Consider the following 17,697-nt stretch of genomic DNA (forward strand, 5'->3'; position numbering starts at 1 on the left):
TTACATATTATCTAAAAGATCCATTGCTTGCTTCAACTTTATCACTTTCACGGAAATTTTCTTTTATTTTATCCTTTTGATATTATTTTAGTTACGAACTATATTAGATTAACTTTTATTTTGAGTTTGATATTTATCATTAGTAAACTAATCCCAGTGTGCTTAGACCTTATGCTGCAAATTTTGATTTATTTATTTTTATTTATGAATATATGCTTCTTTTTCAATTAGTTTACTTTTTTAATTGCTATCAAGACCTAACCAACCTTATTCCAATATAAGTTAGTTTCGTATTAGTGATCCAACCAATACAAAAAATAAAATAAAATGGATTTGTAGAGTAAATCAAATTTAGTATCTGATAGAATCAATTTTAATCCTAAACTATCGCAATTGAATTAACAAATTTATTAAATTTTAATATTTTTGTAGTCATATCATTCATGATCATTGGAGTTAGATATTTTAGAAAAAATATCAACATTATACAATCAGATAGTAATATATTTAAAGTAAATGATTGACAATCAATAAATTATAAAAAAGATTTAGATAAAAATTTTAGTAAACAATATAAGTGGAGTCAAATGCGTAAGGTTAGTTCGTAAGTAAATATTCTTTTGCTGCAATTATTTGATCACTCTAGATTTATTTTTCATTATTTTTTCATGTTTCTCGTTTCTTTTCTTTCATTTTTATTATTTCTAAGCCATTCATCATCTTTATTCATTTAAAAAGTTTAGGATTAATAATCCTAATAATTACTATGTAGCCTTTAGGGGACAATATTTTAATACATTAAATCTTCTTTTATATTTTTGCAACATCTACCGGAGACTTTGTTCCAATGAGATATTTACCATCAAAAACTTAAAAGGATGAGATACTCTTAAAGCCCACAATTTTGAGACCATCCATGACTAAATTGCATACATTAAAATTTTTGTAATTGCCAATTTTTAGAAAAGGAACTGACCATAAACATAATTTCAGTAGAGATTATTAAGAAGAAGAATTTAAAGAAATTCTTATTCAAATAATAACTAAGCTCCTCAAATAAATGCTTTTCTACCTTATATAGTGTAAGATTACTACAACACACTATGGGCCTAATTAATAAAAGTTGTTCTAATATAAGCTGGAAATAGATTAAAAAGAAAGTCTTAAATATTACCAATTAACCTAAAATTCATAATAAACTAACAAAAATAATTTTAAATTACTATAAATCAAAATACTCAAATTGTTCTTCCAAAGGTTCGATTAAGTAGTCTTAGGTCAGGTTGTATGAATTTACTCAAATGCTTGTCATTGAGCTACCATAAACCACTAACAGATTGCTTGTATTTAATTTTAGCTTCTTTTGTTTCCATTAATTGGAAATCTAATCATAAGAGTTTGATATTTTCATTTTCTTGAATTTTATTGTCTACAAATTAAAAATTAAGTTCGATAAATATAATATATTTTTATTTTTATTTTTATTTCTTATTAATTTATATTTTGGTTATATGATCCCTTAGTCTGATAAGTGGGAATAATGTGGTGATATTTTATTGGAGTGGTGAAAATTGATCAAGAAACTAATTTAAACAATTTAGAAAATTAGTACAAGAAAATACCCATTAAGAATTAGTCAATATCAATTAAAATTAAGTAGGAATTTGAACTAAATACCCATTTTTGAGTTATTTTTTACTTTTAAAAAGTTTAATTATAAAAAAATTAAATGAATAAGAACCGATATTTGACACTATATATTATTATTGATTAAATAGTTATAATAAATATTTATTTTATAAGATATTCAGTATAATCTTTTTTACTAATTAATTTTGATCAAATTTATTGTTTTTATAAATTTATATAATATTAAAATTATATATTCAATTATTATCATTTAATTTGAGTGTAATTAAAGTTGAATCGTTAATTTGGAAAAAAGTGTGTGAAACGATGTAAGTCTGGTTTGCTTTTAAAAGATAATTGACAAAAACACTCCATTAATAATAAATTAATAAAGTGTTCGCGACAGCAGCTGTTTGGCTTTTTGGCCGCTGTCTACTTTATAATTTTAAATTTTCTTTAATATTTTTAAACAGTGTCATAATAGAAGGCTACATTTATTGAGTTTTTGTGTGTGTGTGTGTGCAGGATGCACTCTCCAAAGCTTTTGTTGCTTTGTGCTTAATGGAAGGCCCTTGAGAGCTTTTCTTTTCTTTTCTTTTTCTGTCTCTTCTGTTTAGGTTTCACTCACACTCCCTTCTTCTGTTCTCTCTGCAAAAACCTTCCATTTCCATAGGTTCGTCACTGCTTCATTCGATTTATTTATTTTATTTTTGTATTTTCTGGATTAAGAATTTCCTGCGTGTTTCTGTTTTCCAGATGAAATGTAAGCTTTCTGTGTTCTTTTTAATATTTTTTATTTTTAATTTCTCAACTGTTCACTTACAGGCCGTGGCCGTCTCTGCTTTTTATAACTTTTTCTTTTTCTGAAGAAAAAGGAAATTGTTTTGCAAGTTTTGGTGTGGATCTGTTAACCAATACCCTCTTTTTCCTTGCAATTTGTTCCATTTTTTTTTTATGTATACGAGTAAGAGTCTTAGGAAAAGTAAAATATAACTAAGCGTAGCCAAATGGTTGGTTAGAGTACAATTTTTTATTTTTCTTTCATTTATTGCATAATCTAGTGCTATAAATGCTACTCAAAATGTTAGGAAAAATTACGTTTAGTTGGCTTCTTCAGTAGTTTATTTTTTCTGAAAGAAATAAATAAAAAAATTTTTGGCCTCTTCGTTTTCGATGCAGGTCCTGTAATGGGTGTGATGAGGGTTCGATGGGTATTTGTAAAGATGTTTCTTCAGTTGGTTTGGGAGTTATTTAGCCAATTATCACTGTTGTCATTTTTTACTGAAATTATTTTTTTGCGTTTTTGTGTTTAATTTTCCAACTGCTTAACGTCAATGACTAACTCATGCATGATTTTTTTTATTTGTGTTTTGCCTTGTCTTGAAATCCCTCTCTTTTTTCTTCACATTTTGCAGCAATTTCATGATTGATATGAGAGTAATAAGAACAAATCTTAGCGGTGAATGAATGGTCAAAATTATGGGCTACTTAAAGTCACGTGCCTTTTATGTTTTAATCTGACTTGGGTGTGACCCATTTACTCTAGGAGAAAGTCCTGTGAAAATTGCTCCGTTTTATAACTTGTGAGCATTGAATTTCATTGGATTTAAAGTTTTCATCAAGTACAGTTAGTTTACAAAATTTCATACAACTTTAATAAAGATTTTTTGCTATTTTATTAATCTATCAAGTATCAACTTCATTTTAATGGATAATATACTTCTTACATTATAAGTAGATGTCTATGTCTTTTATTAGATAACATACAAATTAATGTTTAATTTGTGTGAAATTTGGTGTACATAAACATTAAGATAATGTCATATGTTGAGTGAATTCGCATTCTATACACTTATGAAAATGAAGAATCCAAGATTTATATCATTTCATGTGCAATCAGGTGATCGCCTTATTAATCCTGATTAATCATACTCATCCCTCCCCCTCAAGTTTGTAAGAAGCATTGGTTTCTAGTTAGATGAAAATGATGACAATGCTTTTCTTAATGAAGTGTTGAACTCAATTTGTCTTTATCTTTTGTTGAACTTGTTAATAGTATAGATTTCTTTCCAGCATTAATGTTGAGTGAATTGTGGTATGATATTGGTTTGTGTAAGACAGTTTGCATATTTGGACTCTGATGTCTCCACCACTGCTTGTTACTGAAGATGAAGGGCAGAGCAATGCCTCAATGGTAGCATCTGCATCTTCACAATCCTTGGACTGTTTCTCCCAAAATGAGGCTAGACTGAAAGAACGCAATTACCTGGGATTGTCAGATTGCTCTTCAGTCGACAGTTCTACTGTCCCAAGCTTGTCTGATGAGAAAAAGAAGAACCTGAATTTGAAGGCTACTGAGTTGAGGCTGGGCCTTCCTGGATCCCAGTCACCTGAAAGGGATCCAGATCTTTTCTCATTGAGCTCAACAAAACTTGACGAGAAACCCTTGTTCCCTTTGCTTCCTTCAAAAGATGGAATCTGCTTATCATCCCAGAAAAATGTGGTTTCAGGGAACAAAAGAGGTTTTGCTGACACAATGGAGCCTGAGGTGAAAACCTTTCCTTTTAATGAGGTTAAATGGATGTTTTATACTGCTTGAGTCTGATTCTCCACAATCTGTGGGGCATGGGGAAGTTTTCTGGCAATGCAGGGATAAACATAATGCTATCACCTAGACCTTCTGGAGCTCAGCCAATCACAGTGAAAGAAATACCAAGCAAGGTGTTACAAGAAAGCCCTTGTGCTGCAAATGGAACTGGTCATAACCATACTGGAGCTTCTATCAGTGGCAGTGCACCAGCTTCTAAGTAAGTAAAACTTTCTAGATCGGTGATATACTCCCTTCATCTCATGTTATCCATCCCTTTAGGAGTTGTTTGGGAAGGATAATTTTGCAGGGAAGGAGGATGGGTGGGTGAAATTTTGATTTTCAAATAAAAATTTTAATTTAATGATTTTTTAGAATAAAAGATATAAAATGATACTCTAGTATAAATTGAATATATTTATCATCATACATTCTACATAATTTTCTTAATTTTTTAAAAAAATTTTTACCTTTTCATCTCTTCCCCTTCAACCCCCCAGCACTTACCCTAGTCTTGTAAAATTTTTAAGAAAATTATTAATGACATAGTTACTATGATAAAATGGCTTTCTTATATTTAAATGCCCTTATTAAACGTGTTAGAATGTTGTGGCACATTTCAATATTTGGGTAAGATACCAATGGGAGTATTACTGGAAAAAGATAATTAATGCTTTCTTGGTTTTCTAAAGTGATAAATATTTGAGAAAAATTATGTGATGGAGGGTTTATAAGGATTCTTCCATGTATTTCTAGTTATGCTAATTAGTTCTTATCTATTATGACAGGGCACAAGTTGTTGGTTGGCCTCCTATAAGATCATTTAGGAAAAACTCATTGGCTACCAATTCAAAGAACAATGATGAAGTAGATGGAAAACCAGGTCCAGCTGCACTGTTTGTGAAGGTCAGCATGGATGGTGCTCCCTATCTTAGGAAGGTTGATCTAAGAAACTATACAACATACCAGGATCTGTCTTCTGCCCTTGAGAAGATGTTCAGCTGTTTTACCCTAGGTGATCTGTTACAGACTTACAGCTTCTATTTATTTTAACAAATTATTTGCATCTAATGATTCTCTTGATGAATTTTATGGTCACTACCTTTTTTCCATTCTAAACTGTATCTTTGGGATGGATATATGACACTTATACCATATCAGGTCAATGCGGTTCCCATGGAGCTCCAGGTAGAGAAATGTTGAGCGAGAGCAAGCTGAAGGACCTCCTGCATGGTTCAGAATATGTACTTACTTATGAAGATAAAGATGGTGACTGGATGCTTGTAGGAGATGTTCCGTGGGAGTAAGTTTTTGAACATTCTGTGTGCTTCATCAATCTTTGTGCTCTCAACTTCTCATAATATTCTTTTGACAGTAATTATATTTGTTTCTAAAATGATAGAGCGAGTTGCTTCAGCAAATTTGTTAAGTCATAGTTATTCTTGAAACGGTGGCATGTATGTTGCCAACAGTGCCAAATATTAAGCAATCACCCCTTGAAAAGTTATTTTAGTTTTCTTGTTTACTACTTTCTAGTTGTAAGGTGACACGAAAGGATAACTGCATTCCCTGTATGTACAGTAGTTTAAATTATAAAAGAATATATAATAATTACTATAATATTGTTACCCAACTAGTAAATAAGTATTGTGTCCTTGCACACTTTGCTTAAAACATCCTTGTTCAACCCATATAGCAGTGGTACTGGTATTGATTGTTTTTCAAATTTCAAGTACAACCTAAAGTCCCAGTTATTGTATTGGTGATCCCTGAAGTTGGGCAGGTTTTATGTACTTTCCATATAAAGGCAATCAAAATATAATCATAAATCAACAGAAGAATGATTTTACACCTGCTCTACTGTACCATCTTCCAAAAATATTGTGATTGGAAAAACATGAGTAGAGAAAATACTTGTAAATATATATTTTTTCCAATCTGGTGCTGATGTATGTTATAGATTTGTTTTGTAGTTGCAGACTAAGAACTTGGTCATGGCTAGAACTTTGTAATTTAATTTAATTGTTAGTGTAACTTGGTTATGCTTCTTGTCGATATTTGTTAATGTTCACATTTTTGCCTATGAATCAAGTGTTGCAAATTACCCCTATTAGTAGTTCTGCACCAAGAAATTGTCAACTGGAAGACTGATGGAATACATCCTATTCTCAACTGTAATTTTTTGTTTTTGCAGTATGTTCATTGAGACATGCAAAAGGCTGAAAATCATGAAGGGTTCTGATGCAATTGGCTTAGGTATGTATACTTGGCGATAATTTATTTTTCAGATGCTACACGTGTCATTGCAAAATTATCACATGAATTTGTGGACTGTGAGCTTCTCCTTTTAATGAGATAGTAGCCACACAGGGCTCATAACCAGCTGTAGATTATGATCCTGATGCATTTAAATGAGACTAAGTCAATATGTCATAGATTGTGTATCACAGAGGTTACTTCGTATACGTGTAGGGGATGATAAAGGCTGAGAACAAAAATTTCTGGTATTCTTTGAAGAATGATATTTTTTCTTGCTAAAATTTTTCTGCTTGATTTTCCGTTGATTAATCATTAAAGTAGTGTTTTAAACTTACTAATAGTCAATATATGCTGGATTTATGGTGTAGCTGCACCATCTTTACCTATTGTTATTTTGAAACATAGTACTAACTCTCTCTAGTTTATCCACAAAAGGAAAACAAAAACAGTTTTAATTCAATTGAGCTGGATTAAGTTCGTTTGAAACTTGTAACACAAGGAAACTACAATTGGAAGTACCTCTGGTAATGTGGCTTTTGACACCAATTAATGTACTCAAGGGTAGTTCTTTTCTTTGCAGCTCCGAGGGCCGTGGAAAAATCCAAGAGCAGGAGTTAGATGGTATTGGGAATGATGACTGCATTTTGTCTGCTATGGTAAGTTGCTGGATACAGGAAGGGCGTGGAAAGGAAACTTTGGTACAAATGACTGAATGCCGGGTTTTCATGGTTCAATGCTCTTCAAGATGTTGTCTATGATTATAAGTCCCTGAATGACTAGTCTGTTTTGTCTTTCTTTGTGTTACATTTGTTTTTACTATAATACCTTATGAAGCTACCTTGAATATTAGTAATTGTGGAGTCTGTAATCTTTATAGGAACCTGTTTGTTTGGATGAGTTGAATGTCTGTTATAATGAGAATATTGTTCTAAAGTGATTTGTTACCCCTTGGTTTTTTTCTTTTGCTCCAATTATATTGGTGGGTGATTTGCATGATCTATTCACTTTGGTATCAGGGAACTGGGATTGCGAAGTTGCAGGAAAATATTCACTTTGGGATTATAATGACTAATTAGCATGTTGGCAAGATTTGCTGTCTGATAAAAGATGGTTGTGATCTTGAGACAAGTGTGGGAAATTATGGACAGGGTTGCCACTTAAACAGGGTTGTCTTTTAAAATTTGTGCATGTCAATAAATCCTTATTCTTTAGTATTTCATACTTTTTTAACATAATAGAGTTTGACTTTAATTAAGGGTAAATTTAAAATGTTATAATTATTTTGAAAAATTTAATACATTCATTTTTTTTAACAACTTTTCCTAATATGTGATATAGTTGAAGGTCTTATAAAAAGTACTAAAGACGTAGAGGTTTTGGTTAAAGTGTAATGTAGTGACCATTTTAGTCAATCAGGAGGGGGGAGGGGTATGAGTAGAGCGAGAAGTGGTTGTTTCATGAGAAAGAAAAATTATTTTGAGAGAAAATTTAAACTTTCCTTTCGAGACAACTGACAAAGTTAAATGATTTTATTTCAATTTATCCATATGTTCCAGGGTAAGGAGTTGGACCTTATGGTTGCATAAGATGATTTATTTGTTTGCGACAGTATAAAATGAAATTTTTTAGTGCATTTAGCCGGGTTTTAAAAAAAAATATCAGACTTAATTTTCAAAATTAAAATTTAAGTTTATTTGATAATATACTAAAATTGTTTCTTGAGCTTTTAAATTTTTTGATAAATAATTCATTATTATATAGGTTTTTCCAAGTTTTATAATTTAAGAAATTACTTTCGAAAATAACATACACAAATGAATCCAGATAATTGAATTCCTGGAAGGTTTTTCTTGTGTAATGCCATAGTGCCAATGAGGACATAACGTATAGCAAAAATTAATAAATAATTGTTTAATTACACTCTTAAATTTAATATATGATTTTGACATGTTTGTTGACGTTGTTAGAGAAATGCAAAATAGTACCTGATGAAATTTGACGAAAACTATTATACTATTATCCTGCATGATTTTTATCAAATCATTTTTTTTATTATTTGTTAATTAACCAGTAAAATTAAAGTAGTTGGATTTATCACTTATTTGTATCATCATACTCTTTCGTACCATTTTAGCAAAGTATTATTATTATTATTATTAAATAATACACTTTTTTTTATATATAATTTAAGCATATTTGTACACAAAATTAGTTACTGATATAAATCCCAGAACATTTGGCAAATTTAAAGTTCCTTTGGAAAATTGCAAGCAATGTAAAAGACCAATCAATGACCAGGGTAGGAGTTAAAATAATGAAAGAAGTTGTAAAATAAAGTGGATTTTAAAATGAGTCATATTATTTGAAGCCAACTTAAAAATAGCACTTTAGGGGCCTTAATGAGCCCTATTTTGATGACTAAGATACAACTTATGGTCTAGCATTAGATATTAAGCTAAATAGTTTGGGTTTAATTAGCTAATAAATAAAGCCTTTGTTTTTCTAGAATTTTTTGTAGATAACTTTGAAGGTTTAGTTTCATACGTCTTTTGGCGTTCCGTGAACCAAATTTTATTCTTTGTAGACATTCTAGTTTTTAACAGGACAATGCAATACTATAAGTTTTATTTTTTAATTAAAGTTAAATTTTTATCTTTAATGTTAATGTACTAACTTTTAATATTAATCTTTATTATTATTAAAATAAAATTTTAATTTTAATTGGAGAATTATACTAACAATACCAAAATATTACACTTTTGTCTATAATAATGACTTTGGAGAATTTTTTTAATCCATTATCGTGGCTTTAGAATTTCTTTAGGAAATCAAGGAACCGCCAGTTGCTTATCTTAAAAGCTTAGTCTTATAAATTGACAAACTTTATAAAATGAAAGTTGAGGATTGTTTTTTATTGTAAGAATTTACCTTTTTTTTTTTTAAAGAACAAATGTTATTTTATCAAAGCAATTTATAAGAATTAATATAAAATTTAAATAAATGTGGAGCTAATATATATTTCTTCAAATCTAAATTATCATAGTAATTTATCTATGTTTTATATTAATCATAATAAAAGTAGATGTAATTCTACTAGGAGCAGTTCTACCGAAACACTTTTAAATATATTTTTAATTATTTATTAAAATTTATTAAAAACTCTAAATTTATGAAAGAAAATCATCATATTAAAAATAAGAAAGAATGAAACTCACATAATTTTTATATTTTTAAATAAATTTTAATCAATGGTTAAAAACGTGATAAAAAGTTTTATTAGTGTTGGTAGGAATTCTCATCCACTTAAACTCTATTACTAATAATATTAAGATTTGAAACCCCAAATCCCCAATATTGTATTACTGGAAAGTTTTACTGGGTCATCAACATAATTTAGAAGTTTATCATTTGTACCGTGAGAATTCTTCATGAAATTTTCTATTTAAAACTTTAAATTGTTACTAAAATATAAATTAAAATTTAATCAAGATTCTAAAATAAAAAGACAATAAAAATAATGTGAGTTTCTCATCTAATAAAAATACTATCATAAATTTAATGTGCTTAAATTGCATTGCATCTTCTTTTTTTGTTTTATTTACGAATTTCACATGTAATTATTGAATTATATATCTTGAGACGAATACAAAATGTACGATAAAAATATGAAATCAATTCAACTCATAAAATCTATTAAATTTCAGATAGTCCATTTATGACACTTTATAATGGTATAAATACAATTCTATTCAAATATTTTACAGTTAAAAATGTGTCTGGAAACAATTTTTAGAATATTTTGTCATAATTATTTTTGAATCTAAAAGCTGATTTAAATATATATTTATCAAATAAAAAATTAAAATAATGAATGAAATAAAAATGAACACGTGTAACACACGGGGTAGGTGACTATAATATCTATTTTGATAAAGACGAGGAGTAAAAGAAAAACTATAAGGAAATAGAATATTTACCTTATTTAAGATTTTAAAAATATGTAAAAAAATTGTGATTAATTGATAATTTGGAAGCATTTTCCTTTAAACTCCCACTTCTTACGTTTTTTAATGTAGAGTTAATGTTGATTCTTTTTAATTGAAGATAAATGTAATTTATTTTTATTAGTTTTCCATATATAATATTTTCTGTTACTTCTATATGCGTGTGTCTATAATTGCAGTATACAAGAATATAGGAAAAGCATAATAGGTAGAAAAATTTCTATAAATTAATGTTTTACACTTAATCTATACAAATTAATGAGTCCAATTCTACTATATATTTAAACTTTTAATAATTAATTCTGTAAGAATTAAAACAAAGTATTACATGGTTACTGGTGTTAGTTATTGATTTCATGCACTGCAGCTACTTTATCATAGGATTTCCTCGAGAAAATTTTGATGCATTGTATGCTAGCTTATTTATAATAAACTTGATCAATGTGCTAATTTTGACTTCTTCTGATTATAGATTGAACTTTATGGTTGTCAACGTGCTATCAGAACTTTCGATGGTTATTATTTGTTTAAGCATTGTTAGTGATGCACGATTATTAACAAAAAAACATTGAATAATAATAATAAAGGTACATTGATGGTGGTTTGCCGTTTCTTCTAGATTCTTTAGATTATAATATTTATTTAGATTTAATTATGCAGTGCGAAAGGAAAAAGGACATATGATGGTGTTGTGGCTGAAGGAAACACACACTTCACATAAGCATAGCTTTCGATGTTAGTGCGTATATGGTTTAAAGATCAAAGTAGAATCGTGAGCAAAATGGTATATATTATAGAAGGAAAAAATGTGTGTTTCAGTGATTGAAGAAAGCTTGATATAAATGTTACAAGGAACAAAAAATTGGCAGATGCATAAATGTATTATTAAAATCCCAATAGTTTATCGAGTAGAATAAAATATAGTCTTGCATTTGATAGATTACTGGTTCAAACTACTACTTATGTTCTTAGAATGAGAAAAATCTAGAGGGCTTTTTCTGCTTTAGACCCAGATACCATCTCTTCTTAAATTTGTATGTAGCAAAAAAATAAATGTATTATTAAAGTAGGTAGGTTTGAGGCATTGAATTCCTTGCTTGTTTTCTAAATGCAATAAGTTTAACCTAAACTTGTTTAGGCTGGTTATATGCATCTCTTTCTGAGGTACTTGGGTGTCCACTTTTCACCCGTCACATGTTTTCTGTAGTGTGAAATGACTTTCTGTAGTAAGCTCTACGAGATAGAATCCAGATTCTTGAAACAAAAGCTTGTGGAGTTGGTGCGATTATTTCTAATAATTATCAAATTAGTGGAAGAAAGCTGTATTGGCTCGCAGTTGGGTGTGAATTATTGATTTATTAAAGTAGGGTGTCAATTAATTGTCTGAAATATGCATTATGCATTTAACACCCCTCTTTTCTGTGTCAGCAAGCAAGTTTTTTCAAAAACTCAAGTTGATACTTTAAGAACTTGAAAACATAAACATTTTGCTCCATAGAGAATATCAAGTTTTTACCATGAAAGGAGAAGTGTAAACTAAGAGAAAACTGTCTTCATTTTTATTCCCATTATAAAAAGAAATCTCGGCAATAGATTTTATTCCCATTTAAGGTGCCTATGCTGGAAAAATAGTCTACACATTTACCAAATTTGGAACCCTCAAAATACCATTAGGGGCAAACGACAACCATACTAAATGGACATTTCAGTGGGAATCAATGTTCCATGTTCCTCTATTGAAATGGTTAATATAGGTGGACTTGTTGCTAACAGATTTGATTGGTCCTTGCGTGTATCAAAAGCACCACAATTTAATAACTGTAATAAAAACATGAGTTATGTGAATATCGGAAGTGACCTATTTTAAACAAAATAATTATTCATGTGACTATATTATTGTAAGGCCCCAGTGAAGAAAGTTGGAATTGCAAGTATCACAACCCCAAAGCCATTTATATAGCATTAGAGGCACCAAAGGGTCTATGGAAAGATGATTATATCAAACAATTAAGTTACTGAGACAGACTTTTACCAAAGTGACTTTGATTTAGTTACTGGGAAATTAGAATGGCCCATTTGTTTGAAACGGCTGTAGTTGCTTTAGAAGTCACTCTCATACATTTGCTGGCGACAAAATACATATGTGCTTTGCCACAGTCATCATGAAATGTTTATCGTGTATAGTCTCATTGCGTGTCATGTAGTAAGTCCATCATGTTACTGAACACGAGAGTAACAATCCAAGTTGCACCATCAATCTCCTACGCCTATTTTTATATTCTGGAGTCTTCTAATTTTTGTTGCAATTGAGGTATAAATTACGAAATGAACAAACATGGATTGCCATAAGTGAGATTTTTCCTCGTTTGTTGACAAGGATTTGCTCTGAAACGGTGCTCAGAACATTTTTTGGACGACAATTGACAACGTCATTTAAAAGGACAAAAGATCCTTCAAATTTTCTTCCTAAGATTTTCATTAAAATCTTTAGATGAGACCATAATTAAAGCGAGTCAGATCAAAATTGAAGCCATACATAGCCATATATACACAATAGGATGATTCATATATGTGTCATACACTGCCACATTGCCCAATAGAAAGCCATAAACACCAACCGTGAATTAAGAGCTACGGCTAAAATCATTCCTCTCAACTATCTTTCGTGTTGTCAAACAATGACTCCACGCGTTTCTTCTAAAACCATTCCATTATGGAATGTCATGTGTTACAAGTCAGCCTCACTTGAGCCACATTGTGGTACTTGTCATTTTAAAAAATTAAAGCTCCTCATTATCCTCAATTGTCTTGCTTTATGAAGCGTATGTATCTGACCCGAACATTCTCTTTACCTTCATCTTTTAACAGTGGCAGAATTTATTGGGATTGAGCCAATTGTGGTACAATCTGATGGAGAAAACTCTCTCTTGCTTACACCATTCTAAAGCAAGCATCTTCTACCAGAATGAATACGACAGGACTTGATGGTAGATAAATGAGAATTGATTTGGGTTTTTCTGGTAGATAAATGGTTTAATTTGGAAAAGGGTAAAAGAAAAAGCATATAGATCATATAATCATGTTAAGATGTATAATGAATAGAATTCCATTATGCAAAGGGGATCTTGTTTTGCACTTTATCCTGGCAAATACTTGACAAATAATGCATGTTGCTGGGTAGAATGCCAATGGTGTTGTTATATGATACTGTGTGAGATTAATTAATATTTGGTTGGTAGTAATCGTAGCATTTATGGGGTATGGCAATTGGCATGTGCCTCAATTATTGCGGACACACAATCACCGTTCACAAACCTTAGAGAACCCTTTCATTCTTCACAGCATAGAATCATTGGCCCTCCCACAGTAAATTAGATTTGTGGAATTAATTATCCCTCTTGTCCGTGTGAATGAGTTGTACATAATTATTGGTGTGGTGAAGGGATAGCTTCAACTTTTCAGTTACACGAGTGCAAAATGCATTCAATAAGATGGCACAAAACGAGATTGAGTTCAACGTAATCTTCAAGTTTTATGCATATGAAATCAATAATGAATAAGGATTCGGGGAAAAGATAATAAATAATTAGTTACATTTTGCGGTTTTTAATTAGTAAAATAATATTGACGATTGTGAGAGTCCAGATCGGATATCTCCGGAAAACTCGATTTCGCTGAACGGAGAATAAACAAACGGAGTCCTAATAACATGCGGAGGAATAAGCCGCCCTCAAATAAAATACTTGTTAGTTGCTTGAGACTCTTGCAAATTGGATAAAATTTGGCACCCTCGGTCAATAAATTAATATATGATTCTTTTTCACGTTTAAATATAATTATTAAGAAATATTTATTTTTTATTAAAAATTATTATATTTAATATTATCAATATATTTAATATTGTAATATATATTGTATGTAATTTTTATTGTATATTTAGTTACACAATAAAAAGATTGTTTAATATATTATATTATCTCTATTTTTACTTGTCTATTAAATGAAAGAAGAACTTACACAAATACAATACAACTAATTGAGTTTTTTTTTTATTATAATTGATTTTTTTTCCGAAATAAAAGAAAGTAAATGCCATATTAGGTAGATGTCTCCGATTATATAAGTTTACAAAAATGTCTTACTTTGAGTTTAATAGAACGGGTGTAAGAGATTGATTATATTCTACTTTGGTAGAGATAAAAAAAAGTTAATTATAATAGACTTTTGAAGGAAGTAAGAAAACGACTTTAATCTATTATGTAAGACAAATTTTTTAATATAATTTACTATTTGTTGTAATAAATTAAATAATTCTATTATTAAGTAAGCAAATATGTAGATTGTAATTTGATGAATTTCAATAAATTTAAATTTTATGAGTATTAAATGTATTTCAAGAATTTTAATTTAATTTTTTAATTTAGTAATATATTTATTTATTTTAATACTTTATAGATTAAAATAATCTTATTTTAGTATGTCATTTGATGTATGATTCGCTTTTGATATAATTTTTGTTTTATACTTTGCGTATTTTGTTATAATTCACAAAATGTAACAAATTAAATTATGCTTTTAAATTTATTTTGTGAGGTAGTTATTTTATGTTTAATTTTGTTGTAATATATTTATTTAAATTTTATTATGAAGAAAATAGTAAGTAATATTTTGGTGTAAGTTTTTATTTTGGTAACACTATTTTATATATAATTTTTTTTTATCGTATAGAATATTTATATTTTAAAAAGTAGGTATTATAATATGATAGTCGCTCTAGATCTAAGGATGGAGCCAATTTTTAGGTAGATTGATTTTTGTATATTACGTAAATGGTTCTAATATTCAATTATGATAGGGCGCTCATTAGTATACTTATGGAGTGTTAGAGACGTGAATCACACACATTTCATCTTTTATATGGAGATTGTACAATCACATTGGAGGATATTGTGTTTTAACTAGGCTTATGTGTGGATGAGCTTCTTGCAATGGCTACATTAGAGCATAAGAGAAAATTTATGATTGAGATATATGAGAATTGTGTGAATATAGGCATTGTATGGAGATTTACTTAGAGTAATTCTAAATGAGAGAAACATAAAAAGATTTTCTATAAATCTACACTGGTTCACAAATGCATTTAGAGCATTACCCCAAAATGCTGATGAGCAAACTATTATTTGTTACACTAAAGTGTACATAATAGTTCTATTTGGTGGAATACTATTCCTAGATAAATCAGAATTTAGGGTTTATATGAAGTGACTCCCTTTTCTTACTAATTTTAATGGAACTACAAACTATAGTTGGGGTCAGTTGTTTTAGGATTCCTTTATTGTGAGTTTTGTCGTATGGTGAAATAAAATGTCACCAAAATTGTAGACTGTTTAATCTTCTACAGTTTTGGGCCTAGTACATGATACCTCAATTGTCCCTTTGACACTATCATCTATTCATTTTTCTACTAATAGTGAGGTACATATTTATGTGAATGTTTTAATTTGTTTTTATTTATATATGTTTAGCTTTTCACACAATGTGTTGTTAGCCCATGCACACATTGTGGGATCGACATGGCCCAACGCTCTAAATCAGTACAGAAAATTATACTTAGTCTTTGCATATGCTACATTCATTAGCTTTTGCGTTGCAACTTTGTTTTTGAACTTTACAACAAAGTTTAATGTAATGTGTTGCGCATTGATAAGTCTGTAATTAGAACATATTTTATAACCCATATATTCATATTTGACCTTTATTTTATTTGAGGTTCCCACTAAATTATATATTAATTATGCAGTTTGGTATAAAGATGTTGCAAGTAGACTTTAGATGCGTTTTAGGCCCAAATTAATGAAAGATTAGAGTTTTGTAGCAGTCAGCAAGCTCAAACCTTTCAATAAGCACGAGGGTGCTTCGAGCTTATGCACAGTCGTGCTTAAGGCCTTGCACGGCCGTATTCGACTGCGAGAAGCCCAATTATGAAAATTTTTTAGGGTTTTTAAACCCTATTAAAAGGGGACCTTAGGCCTCACACGTGACACCGTTTTTATCTTGGCTTTTACTCTAGGATACATCTCATCTCGTCTCTCTTGCATGGGATCTTTGGTACACTCTTGGCAGGACTTGGAGTTTCAAGCGATCTTACTTGAAGACTGGGAACACATCTCACACTAATTTGATATTATATTTCAGTTTAAAAATTATCAAATACAGTTTATTTTAATTTTTATTATTATAATCTCAAAGAAAAAAAATACTTTCATTTTATAACACTAGACACAGATAACTTTAAAGAATTAAATGAAATGTTTACAATTTTAAAGCTTAAATTGATTAGTGTTGATAAATTTAGAGAAATTTAATGTATTAATTCTTTTATTTTTACTTGGAAAATTAGTATGCATTTGGTTTTCAAAAAGTTATGTTAATTTGTGTCTTTATAGTAATAGATTATTGACTTAAAAATAATAAATAAAGAATTTTACTAGTTAAGTTAAGAAATCAAATTAAAAACATACATTAAAAATCACATGAGTAGTGTATTGCCTTACTTTTTAACAATACAATTTTTTTTTTAGTTTCTTTCTTATTTAGTGTCGTACAGCATTGACTAATACTTATTAAAATTTAAATTATTTTAACATTCTCTTAAATAATTTTTATTATATAAATAATAAGTAAATATATTTATTTTAATTATTTTTATTAAGTAATGTTACATGACTAAAAATATATTTTAAAGGATATAGTATTTTTTTTAAAAACAATTTCACGTTAAATTTAATATCTTTCATGAATAGAATTCACTCTGCTGCAAAATCATTAATCCTACTTATCATTGCAGTTAAATATATTTTTCATTAAAATAGAGAATTTTTCAAAATTCTATATATTTTTATTTTAGTGTAAATATTTTTTAAAATTATTAATTTTACTTTGTAATCATTGTTAAATATAACATAAATGATTAATTAACATATTTTTGGATGTGAAATTATACAAAATAAACTTTTAATTTAGTCCCTAAAATGTACATCATTTAAATCTCTTAAATTTGAAATTTTAGTTCCTAGAATTAGCAATCTAATTAGTCCTTATAGTTAAGACATATTAAAATTGAGTAACAGAATCATGATATGTTACGTTAAGAAACATATGATAGCCAATTCTAAATACAAAATGACATCATTTTATAATCTTTCAAAATTAGTTAAT

The 17,697-nt window shown here is 29.0% G+C and overlaps 1 protein-coding gene across 2 annotated transcripts; it reads left to right on the forward strand.

Moving 5' to 3' along the window:
• The first annotated feature begins 2,113 nt into the window (after positions 1 to 2,113).
• Positions 2,114 to 7,417, forward strand: LOC113859268 (auxin-responsive protein IAA8-like). Of its 2 annotated transcripts, none has more exons than XM_027492079.1 (7): positions 2,114 to 2,302; positions 3,751 to 4,177; positions 4,264 to 4,436; positions 5,005 to 5,231; positions 5,378 to 5,519; positions 6,411 to 6,472; positions 7,056 to 7,417. In XM_027492079.1, exons 2-7 carry the CDS (start codon positions 3,770 to 3,772, stop codon positions 7,091 to 7,093), a joined length of 1,050 nt encoding a protein of 349 aa, XP_027347880.1. In that variant the 5' UTR covers positions 2,114 to 2,302; positions 3,751 to 3,769; the 3' UTR covers positions 7,094 to 7,417. The 2 variants fall into 2 exon arrangements, with proteins under 2 accessions (XP_027347880.1, XP_027347879.1); XM_027492078.1 differs by having other exon boundaries at positions 3,747 to 4,201; positions 7,056 to 7,391.
• The last annotated feature ends 10,280 nt before the right edge of the window (positions 7,418 to 17,697 follow it).

The sequence above is a fragment of the Abrus precatorius genome, unplaced genomic scaffold, assembly GCF_003935025.1.
Source record: "Abrus precatorius isolate BTA unplaced genomic scaffold, Abrus_2018 Scaffold2, whole genome shotgun sequence".
NCBI classification, from domain to species: domain Eukaryota; kingdom Viridiplantae; phylum Streptophyta; class Magnoliopsida; order Fabales; family Fabaceae; genus Abrus; species Abrus precatorius.